This window comes from Eurypyga helias, unplaced genomic scaffold, assembly GCF_000690775.1.
Source record: "Eurypyga helias isolate BGI_N326 unplaced genomic scaffold, ASM69077v1 scaffold5312, whole genome shotgun sequence".
Lineage (NCBI taxonomy): Eukaryota > Metazoa > Chordata > Aves > Eurypygiformes > Eurypygidae > Eurypyga > Eurypyga helias.
The window spans coordinates 3545-15883 of NW_010233951.1; the positions used below are offsets into that span (position 1 = coordinate 3545).

Consider the following 12339-nt stretch of genomic DNA (forward strand, 5'->3'; position numbering starts at 1 on the left):
CAGAGAGGTGATGGATGGATCCTGCCCGTAGTCAGTGGCAATCTAAGCAGAAGGAATTTGGGACACCACGATTACCAGCGTATTTCTTTCCCGTACGCTTACGCTCTAACAGCTAGGTGTAGAGGCGAGTCTGACTTTCAGGCAGGGAAACAAGAAACATTCATTAACTACTGCCCATAACTGCTCCTCGTTAAGACTTGGAGCTTGGAGAGAGCAATGAATCTGGTTTATTAGTTTATTCTGAAGACAGATTGTTAATGGAAGAGGGCAACGATTTTTTCTCCTGCCTGCCCCAGAGAACAGGCCAAGGCTGGCACTAAGACTGAGACGGATTAGCCGGGTTGGGAATACACAACTGTGCTGCACTTCGCCGGTGTCTCAGTCATTTTCAGCAGAATTTCAATGCTCATTCACACAGAGCTGGAAGTTTTGGCGCTTTTGTGGAAGGTGACCAACCACAGAGTGTTTTGCTGTGTCGGCAGATCGAAGCAGCAAACTGATCTCAAAGTCCTCCAACACTTGTGTAACAATCAGCCCTGCAGCTCTCCACAATTTCACCTGAACGATTACATTTTTTCTACCTAAACCAGCTGTTCTAACACCACGCAGCAATTTTCAGTGGTCTGTGCAGCTGCTGTATTCTCTCTCGAGTTATCTGTGTCTTGGGGGGGTGAAGGAGAGTTGTCTAAATACATATAGGTGTGATATACTCTTAAGTACTCAAAGATATTCCCAAGATAAAAGAAGAAAATATCACTGCTGAAGTGACCTTTTTAGCTATCCATATGGCACTCGCTTGGGTAACCCACTCGCGGGAGTGGATGCCGGCGTCAAGCCAGATTGCAGGACGGTTGCTTCCTCCGGTGCTGAACTGTCAAACAAAACAAAGTTTTCAAACACTCGTTGCCACCTTTTAGTCAAGAACATCCCATATAGACTGGGATGCTTTGGACTGAATTGTGCTGGAGAAGGGAAGGCTCCGGGGAGACCTCAGAGCCCCTTCCAGTGCCTGGGGGGCTACAAGAAAGCTGGGGGGGCTTTTTCCAAGGGCAGGGAGTGACAGGACAAGGGGTGACGGGTTTAAACGGGAAGAGGGAGATGGAGATGGGACATCAGGAAGGAATTCTTCCCGCAGAGGATGGGGAGCAGTGGGACAGGTTCCCAGAGAAGCTGTGGATGCCCCATCCCTGGGAGTGTCCAAGGCCAGGCTGGATGAGGCTTGGAGCACCCTGGGCTATGCAAGGTGTCCCTGCCCATGGCAAGGGGGTGGCACTGGGTGGGCTTTAAGGTCCCTTCAACCCAAACCATCCTGTGGTTCTGTGACATGTAGGCACCCATTCTGTGATACATATCGTACCTTGAGGACATACAAAGGCCGCTTTTCATAGGATTCCCCAATCTGGAGCTTACTGACAATGTTGCTATACTCAGATGCCAGATGATCCAGTTCTGCATAAATCTGAAATGAAAAGTCGTGATGGCACTGACGTGACATGTATCTATAGCGCTGCCCAGAACAATGGTAGGACCTGATGAAATCTACTTTTGTCTCCTACTGCTTTCATTACTATGACCTCTCCAAAGGCTCATCTCACCTTGCGTCGGTGTGGTCAGCACCGCCAGTACCGTTCCCAACATCACAAAGTGGAAGGAAGCAGTGCTATATCCTCAAGATGTACTTATTTCAGGAATAAGTTCAAAATCCTCTTTAAGAACTTTTGGTAGTAAAAATACCTTACCCTCTGCTCTGCTTGATGGCTACTGGTTTCCTCTATTTCCCTATTTCAAGATACATTTCTTTCTCAATCCCTTTTGAGGGTCAGAAGGAAGGGTTTTGACAGAACTCTGCAGAGGAGTTTTTCATAAAGTATGATCCACACTTGTCTGTTCCAACACTGTCAGGGAGAGCGCTGGCTCATTGTGCTGAGCACAAGATTAATACATTTAAAACCAAAACCACATGCCAAAAGCTGGAATGACGTTTTAGATCCTACTATAGGATGTTTAATTGAAGGCAGCAGGAAAAAAGACCAGGAAAAGCCATCCTCTTCGCCAAAAATGAGGTACTCACATCATCCAAGGTGTGGTAAGTTCCAAAGTTGAAGCTGTTGCTGCTGCGATCCCTTTGTTGATTATACTCCATCTCTTGCTTTTCTTGATCTAGAATGACCTAAAAGAAGCCGTTTGAACATTGAGAAAAGCCTGCTTAACTCACAAACTTCTGACCAAACGGTTATCATCTCGGATAACGGAATGGCTCGCTGCAAAGTGGCTGCAGGCCCACAGCTTGGAGCAAAGAGCTGCGTCTGCTGAGCGCCCCTGCTGCGGATCGGACAAGTGTTTAAACGGTCAGTGTGAAGTTTGAGATGCTTGTTAGGGTGAACAAGAACAGCAGCGACAAGCTTGCCGGGGGAAAAAGGCAGTGTTTCTGTTGAGTTAATGCTATTCAGGTGCCTTTTTGGGATTATGGCTCCTTGAGAAATGTTGGATTAGTGCCCAAGGGGGTGACTTTTCCCTCACAGTGGTGTACGGGGCTTTTGGAACAGGATCCAGAGCTGCTCTTAATAGAGTTTACTGAATTCCCAGCTGTGGAACCCACAACACTGGAAGGATATAGACCAGTTGGAGCGAGTCCAGAGGAGGCCACGGAGATGCTCAGGGGGCTGGAGCCCCTCTGCTATGGGGACAGGCTGGGAGAGGTGGGGGGTTCAGCCTGGAGAAGGTTCTGGGGAGACCTTATAGCACCTTCCAGTACCTGAAGGGGCTACAAGGAAGCTGGGGGGGACTTTTTACAAGGGTCTGTAGTGACAGGACAAGGGGGAACAGGTTTAAATTGAAAGTGGGGAGGTTTAGATTAGATATCAGGAAGAAATTCTTCCCGTAGAGGGTGGTGAAGCACTGGGACAGTTGCCCAGAGAAGCTGTGGATACCCCATCCCTGGATGTCTTCAAGGCCAGGCTGGATGAGGCTTGGAGCAACCTGGTCTAGTGGAAGGTGTCCCTGCCCATGGCAGGGGGGTTGGAACTGGATGGTCTTTAAGGTCCCTTCCAACCCAAACGATTCTGTGATTCTATGAATTACGAGTAACTCTAGTGCTGTGATTTCCAAACATCTGATGCCGAAAGCACACAGTAATTCCTCAGGGGTTATCAGAAGAGCTCCATGGAACCTCTGAGTTTGCTGATGTCACCATTCAACATGGATGGCACCTGCAGAGCTCCACAGCTCCCCCGCGCAGCAGTGATCCACAGGTCACCTCTCAGAATTTAGTCCATGGACCACAAAAACAAGGGGAGGACCTCATGGTAAGCAGAGTATAGAAGAGTCCAGAAATTAATGACCAAGGCCAGATTGCGAATGACCTTTTGTTTCCAAAGGACCTAAAAGCTAAATATGTGCCAGTGGCATTGCCTACCTGCAGATCTTCGATCAGGATGGAGTACTCAATCCCATAGGACTCCAGGAAGGCTTTGACTGCTTGGACGTTGCTAGCAGGGACTCGCACATCCACAGGGAGGGCAGGAGTGGAAGGATTTCTCCAGAAATCAAGCTGAAAAGAGAAAGGGAAATGGATTTGGTTGGGGGAAAGCGTTCTGCAAACAACTCTTTTAATGCTTTAGAAATGCCGATTTCACCCAAACTGAACAACTTCTGCCCCATTAATGGGCTGCCCAGGGAAGTGGGGGAGTCACCATCCCTGGAGGTGTGCAAGGAGTGTGTAGATGTGGTACTTGAAGACATGGTCTGGTGGCTGTGGGAGTGTTGGGTGATGATTGGACTGGATGGTCTTATTGGTCTTTTCCAACCTTAGTGATGCCGTGTGATTTTGCTTACAGCAGGCTCCACTCTTTAGCTTGGCCTCACCACAACCTTGTGTCAGTTCATGTGACCAACTCACAAAAAATAAACCCCCCAAAGGTCCGCAGGAGGCTAAAGTCAGCATTTGCACTGACTTCAGAGCTTCAGTCACATAAGCAAAAGGAAATCTTTGGTTTTGATGATTATTTTAGTCTTCTCCCTTTAACCAGAAATAGCTCCAAGAAGAGCTCCATATTACCATATGAAGTACTATGAAGCCCATTGGTTTTATTTCTCCTTTGGTAGCGCTATTCTAAATTTTAATTTCCACACTATTCAAATCAATATTTTTAAAGAAAGCAATAATAAAAAACTCTCAGCCATGGCAATAAGAACAGTAATAACCTACAGTGTGTTTTCCCTGTTTACAGTATGTTTTACAGTGTGTTTTCCCTATTTCCATACAATGTAGATGCTAATAAATTCCTCCCACAATGCTGGAAGACAGGTACAAAAATATTACTGTCTCCAATTTAAGACAAGTTTTTCCATACTAAGGTCAAGAGCAGATCCATTCAAACCTGATGCAAACCCAGTAAGAGGAAGAAGTGAATGCAGGCACCCTTCAATACCAGGCCGGTACCAGAACTCGCAGATCAAGCACCAAGTCTGAAGACAGTAAATGTATTTATGGCAGCTGCCAGAGGGTGTACAAACCTTCCAAACGCCATGCAGAGTCCTACCTCCATCCGAAACACTGAAAAATGCCTTTGTGGTAATAACATACCTCAAGGTGTTCCAGCGATTCCAAAAGCTGCAACTTCTTAACCTCCTCCTCATTTCTTGTCTTGATTCGGAGAACCTGGTGCCTGCAATCAGTAAATCTTCAGAAACAGTCCCAAAAAGGGGCCCGGTTGACCTAGCGTGTTATTAAGACCATGAGTCTGGGGGGTAGTTACTTGAGTGCTACCAGCTGCCACGGACTTCTCGAACGCAGCTGACGTTGTGTCACCCAAGAGATCAACCAGCTCCCTGCAGGGCCGGCCTGCTACACGTGCACTAGGTTAGTAACCAGTTACATGGCGATTCTTAAAGGTTTCATCAGAAATAAGGCAAGTGGGTGAGGTTTTCATTTCTCACAAGGATCAGTCTTGCATCTATCGGTTATTTTTTGTCAATGACTTGCAGGGAAAAAAACCAGAGAGTGGGAAATGATCAAATATTTGGGGAGCATGACACAACAAAGCAAACAGAACACTAAATATGGGATTTGTTTCCCCTATTTTCAGACTAGTAAAGGAAGTTGAGAAACTCCCCTGTGCTGTCAGGAGCTGATACCATCAGAGGGTGGCTTGCACCGTTCCCGGTGGAATGCATCACCGTCTGGAAGTACCTCACTCCACCGGTTCTAGAGGTAACCTCAGCGATTCACTCGGCCTGCTGTGTACAACATAGAGCGATCACAACGTACAGCCTCGCAGTGGTTTTTAGATCACTAAAAACACAGACTCCTGTTCAAATACGCAATGTTCCAGGCTGCTCGGTAAGACAGGTACAAGCAAACAGTACCACGAGGACAGGCTGATGAGCTCAGGCTTGTTCAGGCTGATCTAATCGCAGCCTAACACTACTGGAAAAGGAGTTACAAAACTCTGCTCGGTGAGAGTAGATGACGATAACATAGAGAAACAGCTCCATGTCCTGCTCTGAGCAGGAGAGTGGGCTAAAAACTTCTGGAAGTGTCTTCCACCCAACGCTTTTATGAAATGACAAAAGGATCTACAAGCAAGTGTGTGTTGGGGAACGGAAGATCCTGTGCTGGAGAACCAGGGGGGATTCAGAGTGAAAGCTGGGAGCCACAACAAATAATCAGATGGAAGTACAGCTTGGGATGGGGATCGTAGCCTAAAGCACCAAGGTGCTCCTTAGCTGTATAGCCTGGGGGTTACTGCAAGTGAGCCCAGCGATAACGCTGGGTTTGCCAGTGGTGTTTGGTGTTTGTTTCCATCCCTTCCCGAGGCATCTGCCTTTGGCCACTGTTGGAGACAGAACAAAAGCTCACAGAGTCCCATATCCTGGCCTGTAAAAATACCATTTTCAGTACCTTTGCTGGCACCCACTGCAAACGGTACTGAAAAAGGAGACAACTCAGAGCAAACTGATGTGAAAAACTGCAGAATTGGAAAACACATCTTAAGACTTGGCATGTGAGCTCAGTTATGTGCGTGTTTATTTACTAGTGCAGCCTCATCCGCTGGGAAGGGACACTAGTTAACACCAGATTCCTTAGCCTGGCTGGCTGAGGCATGAGATATTTTTGTTGAACCAAGTTAAATCAACACTGAAGGCACTTGACCACATTAATAACTTGTTATTGGAGTCTCCATCACCATAAGCTTTATTTCTGGATTGGATTCTTCTGTGAAGGGAGGAGGCTCATTAACCATAGCTACTGGACGTGACTGAGGAATGGATTCACGAGAATCCAGGCTATGTTACGCCACAGCCCAGATTAAATGATCAAAACCAGCTTTTCCTGGATCTACAAATCTGAGGGTTTTAATAAACTATGTATATTATTTCTTAGTCCTTACATCTTCATATACAGATTTACTCACTCACTACATCCTAGGAAGTATATGTTAAGGGTTTTTTATACTCTTGTATTAAGTTTTTTTACACAGATTGTGAAGAAATATACCAGGAGATAATTTTGCAATGCAAAATACAGATAAACCTTTATAATACAATGGTTGGAAATAAAGATTTGAATTGCTTAGAAAGGCTCTGAAGAGAATTAAGCATTTAAAGAGAAATGAGACTCTTCAACAACCAAGGGAAGCTAGTGACCTTTCCAATCTGAGGCCAGGTCCTGGTCTTTCGGCTCTGCTTTGTGCCGGACCAGATGTGTCAGAGCTGAAGACCTGAGCTTTGCACCGAGGTTCAGCTCCAGATCAAGGCTCGAGACTGCTCCCTTCGTACAGCCAAAGCCAAAACAAAGCCTTGGGTGAACATGAATTTAGGAGCTCAACTCCGCAGCTAGAACCATCTCCTTAGAAAAGCCAAATGAAAGTAAAGAGGGGTTCCTTCAAACACTGCAGTACCAAAGCAACGAGACAAGTCAGTCACAAAAACCAAAGAATATGCCCAGATTTTGTTAGCTAAGGCAGATTTTGTAAAGTCAAGATCATGAAAAACAACTGGACGATACAGTCTTAAATGAAGAGTCTTTCACGAGCGGTAACTCACCCAACAAAAGTTTGCAGGCACAAGGAAGCCCCGAAGAGGGCACTGAAGATCAAAATCAGCTTCATGTTTGATGTGCAGTTCAGCTCAGCCTAGCAAGGGTGAATTTATATAGGACTTGTTAAGAAACCCTTTTTCAGATAAAATCATATCTGTATTCCATGTGACTATGTTCTCACATTTATCACAGCTTTCAAGGCAACTGACAGATAGGAGGCCGATTTCACCTCCAAAAAAATATTTTCCACTGCCACATTCAAAGCTCTCAGGGAGAAGTTGTTTTCACAGCTTTGTCCCCAAAGCTCTCGGTGTCCTTTCACACGTTTTTCTAGACAGAGGAAAACAGAGTCAAACTGAACGTCACCCCAGCTCTCACTGGGGGAGATGAGCTCTACCAGTCGACCCGTGGTCAGGGGTTATCCTCCGCTAGATTTCTAGCAGCCTCATTACGAAGGCGCCAGGCAGCAGAAAGATCTCACGCCAGCAAAAATGCTCAATTTGAGTGATTGTTTTTAAGAAATAATCACTCTGGTGAAATAATCAGGCGAAATAATTACTCTGGTGATAACACACAGGCTCTGGGTCCTGCCTGCTCTGCAACAAGTTCTCTCTGATAGATTAGGCCAAGGCTACCCCATAAGTTCACTCTTGTATACACGTTACACACTTCTAGATATAAGCCAGAGAGTTTAAATCTGTTCTTTCCTGACACTACTAGCATCCCCCCAGTCTTCAGCTGGGAAGGTTTCCTACAGATCCAGCCAGCCAATGCTTCAAGGTTGCAGCAAGTTGTAAGTAGGAGCAGAAAAAGGCCTTGGGTGAGCAGGAAGGGAAGAGCTCAGCTGTGCAGTTAGACCCTTCTCCTTGGGCAGGCTTGCTAGAAATCCTCTTCTGGAGTATTACCTCAGGAAGAGGTAACACAGGTTTGCAGAAGTGCTGGAGCCAGGTCCTCTCAGCTTTACAATTCCCTGATCCAGTAGCTCTCTGGGTTCCTTTGTTCTTGTGCTGGACTCTGTCTACGTCTCACTTCAGGGGGAATAGCTTCCACCTTGTTCGCCTTCCATAAGGGTGCCCAGATATTTGAGTTGTTGTTGTTCTCGCTGAAGGAGCAACAGCGATGGGCCGTCTCCTGGCTCAGCTTTGGGAACCCTCTCTCGCGTCTTTAGTTGTGGGAACACCCAGCTGCAGTGTCCCAGCGAGCTGTTGGATACGCTTTTTGTTCCATTAAAAACATCCCTGGGGAAGAGCCAGGTGCTGACCCTGCTGTAATACCTGTAGAGGGTGTTCCTGGGAACGGACGCGGGACAGGAGATGGTTCAGCTACTCTGTAATCAGCCTCAGGAGTTCCAGGAAAGGAAGTTTCTGACAATCTCACCCACACTGCTCTCAACATTTGTCAGTACCTCCCTGGGGAGCCTCCCCCAGTCTCCAATCCCACCCTACCCCTCCTCAACGGTGGCAGTGGCTTCTTGTCGTGGGTTCACAGCAGACTCCAAGCAAAGTCTTTTGTAAGGCCAGATCTCGCGTTTTTGGGAACAAAGGGAGCCTCAGGCAAGGATTCTGCCTGCTTTGACACATGAGAATTAGTCATCCTGCGACTGTTGTATCTTGGGGGCACACTAGGGAGAGGTAAGGTGTGTTCCTGCGAGTCTCCAGGTCTTTGAGGTTTAACCTAACCCAGTACTCGGGAAACATGGATATCTCCACTCCCCTCAACATAAACCAGACAACGGGAGTTTATCCTAAGAGACAGGAACCATCACGAGAATGTCCTGCTTCTAGCACTACAGCAACGCTGGTGGAAGTCAAACCCCAGCTGTAGCTTATGGCCTTCAACATTTCATATAGAACAGACAGCCTGTCCACACCACCTCTTGTGGATTCACTCTTGGAAAACAGCAAGGAGGGGCTTAATTTAGGGCAAAATTATACCTTGCTTCATTACTCATGCTACATCTTGCATGGATTTAAAGGCTGCCAAGAGATCCCGCCAAACATGATGTCAGGGTCTAAAGTACACCAACAAGCTCCGAGTGCCCTGACCATCCATCCGGGGCCTCCACCCACTGCACTTAAACCCAAATTCTTGTACACTCCTAGGGGCTACAGAAGCCTGCAGCACAGTGACCTCCTGCTGCAGGCATAAGGCCCTGCAGCGTTTGGTGGTCAGCCTTGGACCACAGGGTATGTTCTACGGGGGAACCACAGCACGGTGTGGGTTGGAAGGGACCTTAAAGCACCCCCAGCCCCACCCCCTGCCATGGGCAGGGACACCTTCCATAGCCCAGGGTGCTCCAAGCCTCATCCAGCCTGGCCTTGGACACTCCCAGGGATGGGGCACCCACAGCTTCTCCGGGCAAGCTGTCCCAGTGCTCCCCACCCGCAGGGCCCAATACGCCGCAGCAAATTCGGAAGCAGCAAGAGCAGGGGTGCAACACCATGGCAAGGCAGAAGCCAAAGGTGACAGCAAGGCAGGCGGGGGTAGAGAGCTCACCACAAGCAGCACAGCTTCCCGGGACCCAAAGGAGTGCAGAGCAGGTCTGGTGGCACCAACCAGGAAGAGCTACAATCCAGATCTTCAGGTAGATCCACAGTCACACAGCAGGTCCGCAGCCAGGATGTCAAGAACTACAAGCCCAAGTCCACCGTGCACCCACTGCAGCTCAAACGAGGCCCAAACCAAACAGCCTCAGCTTAAATGCAGCTTCCACACCAAGGGGTGGAGAGTGTGTGGGTGGGGGCCCTACATGAGTGCGGCCAAGGCAATTAGCGCTCTCGGGGCCCTGGCACACTAACATGGGCAGGGTGGGACATAACCTGTGCACAGCCCTAAGAGGCTGTGGTACCACGCAGTGAATCACGAACACCCTGGTGACATGTTAAGAAGTGAAAGGTTAAATGAATCTCATCTAAGCAAACTTTGTCTCCTTGCTTAAAACTGCCACACCGATACACAGTTTGTGCTGCCATTGATAGAGGGACAAAACAGATACAACCCCCACACACCAACTACAAACGCCTCAAAATTCATCAAATTTAGGTGGAGTTACTCCTTGTCTGTAAAGTCTGGCCTCTCTGTTGTTGCCCTCTATCTAAAAAAGGTTCTTCCAACCCCCATACAGCGCAGTCTTCTCTCCTGTCACCGGAACGAAGGGGCAGCCTTTCTCCTCGCCATACCCCCAAGCATGTCTCAGCCCAAGCTCACGGCCCGCTTTGTCTCCCATCCTCTCAAAGTACGCGTTTGGCAATTCAGTTTGGCAGGAAAAGGGAAACGACCCATCCTGGACTGAGCTTTCCTTGTGCTCCTGCTGCCCCATTTGTCCCCTCTGCCCTCTCCACATCCATCCTGCATTGCCCCCTGCCCTCTCACAGGGACCTGGAAGTGTTCTGTGGTGCTTTTTTGATCCTTACACATAACTCACAAAACTCTATTTACCTTTTGAATTCCTCTCCCTTTCATCAGAACGGAATCTTTTATCTTGGTCTTTCTGGAGGATCTGTTTTGGGTAAGTAACATTGTACAGATGTTAGAACAATGCATAAACGTTACTTCCTTAATATCTAGGGGGAAAATATCTATTGCTAATTCTCACGGAGTGCTTGTGAGAGGCTCTGGGATGGGAGGCTGACCAGTCCTCGCACAGCTACAGCACTACCCCCTGCTCCAGGAAAACACAGCCAGGAGGGAAGCTCTCACATCTCCACAGTTTCTGTCAAGACTCTCACCAAACCCATATTCCTCAGAAATCCCATATATGTTTCACCTTGGGATAGAAAGGTTTCTGTTCCCACCATCTTGAGCTAGACCTTTAACACCAACATGGCAAAGGGCTCCATCTGCAACTCATCTCCTGGATGATCCAAGTTAATTGGCTATAACACAATTTATTTTGGATTACTGATGAGAGAACTATTATTTCTATAAGTAATGGAACCCACAAGGCACCTTGGGAATGCCCTGGGTAAGGAATGAGTAGGGATTTGAGTATGTGGCTCACCATTTGTAGATGTGACTGACATCCTTTTAGGAGTAGAATCTTCATTCTGGTGTCTCTGGAAAACCTGCAGCTGTTATGCCAGTGTAATAGCACTGATTGCAGTAGAGCTATTAATTTCCAACTCAAATTTCCTTAAATTAGGAAATCAAGACCTTCACCTTTCCAAGGTTGCACCCAGATTTCACGTGTCTGCGTCACACAGCAGTTTATAACCCACCACACGCTCCATCACATCATGTTGTGGCTTTGCATTTTCGGACAGCAAGCATACAGATGGATTGTAATAACAAGAAGGGGACGGGGAGGGTACTGGGAGGGATTCAATCAGTTATCTATACCTGGAGATTAAAGACTGGTTCTAACAGTGACATCACCCCATGCGATAATTATAAATAACAACTTCCGAGGTTGTGAAAGCCTCTTAGGCAGGAAAGTTTTGCCTAAGGCCCACAGTAACCTTCTGCTAAGGGCCAGCAGGTGTCAGCAGAAAACACAGAATTAAATAATACCTTCCTGCAAAACAGCAGACAAGACAGGTAATTAAAATACCAGCTCAGGAACAGAGCAGAATGTTCCCTCTGATACTCCCTAAAGCCTCCCTCTTCCTCATCCTCATCATACTCCCTCTCATCTGGTTTCTGAGAGCTTGGGGAATATTGGGTGGGATTCATCTCCTCTCACTCAAGCTGTGGCAGAGCTGGGAATCACACCAAAACAAGAGGCATCTGTAACCAATGAAGGGCAATTCACCCCATCCTCAAGTAGCTGTTTGAGGCTGAAAGGCCAAATTAGGTTTTTAGCAGTCCTTCAGCATCATCACAGAGTCACAGAATGGTTTGGGTTGGAAGAGACCTTAAAGATCATCTAGTTCCAACCCCCTTGCCATGGGCAGGGACCCAAGAATTATCTCCATTGCGTGCCTTTCTTGCTTAGGAAACAATTCAAATTGATTTACAAACCACGTGAAATCGTCCACTGTTATGGATCTACCAAACCAACTCTCATACTGTTTAAATTTGCCTCCTCCCTGTCTCTGACTGTAGTTTTATTACCATATGTTTCGTGTAGCCAGCTTTTTATAAAGGAATAACACGTTCCACCAGCCTTTACAGTGGGGCAACGTGGATGATATTTTATCTACCCAAATTGGAAGCAAGAGTGGGAGAAATTAAGAAATAAGCTGGCTATCCCAGATAATCAGAATATCCCAGATAATTTTTCTTTCGCAAAGTTGCTGCCCCTGTCGTGTACGAGCTCTCTCAGTTGCCTTAGCTCAGTATGCTTCCCTGGGCTGGGT

At 47.2% G+C, this 12339-nt stretch overlaps 1 protein-coding gene across 1 annotated transcript in view; it reads right to left on the minus strand.

Annotated features, from left to right (window-relative positions):
• Nucleotides 1-7112, minus strand: part of CPA2 (carboxypeptidase A2 (pancreatic)) — a 10002-nt gene extending 2890 nt beyond the window's left edge. Inside the window, exons 1-7 of the mRNA XM_010161866.1 lie at nucleotides 7048-7112; nucleotides 4586-4667; nucleotides 3416-3550; nucleotides 2072-2170; nucleotides 1358-1459; nucleotides 770-871; nucleotides 1-42 (exon numbers count right to left, since the gene is read on the minus strand). The exon at nucleotides 1-42 is cut by the window's left edge and continues 60 nt beyond it. Of these exons, the coding sequence (XP_010160168.1) occupies nucleotides 1-42; nucleotides 770-871; nucleotides 1358-1459; nucleotides 2072-2170; nucleotides 3416-3550; nucleotides 4586-4667; nucleotides 7048-7112 (627 nt within the window). The remainder of the gene's footprint in view (nucleotides 43-769; nucleotides 872-1357; nucleotides 1460-2071; nucleotides 2171-3415; nucleotides 3551-4585; nucleotides 4668-7047) is intronic.
• Nucleotides 7113-12339: the final 5227 nt, after the last annotated feature.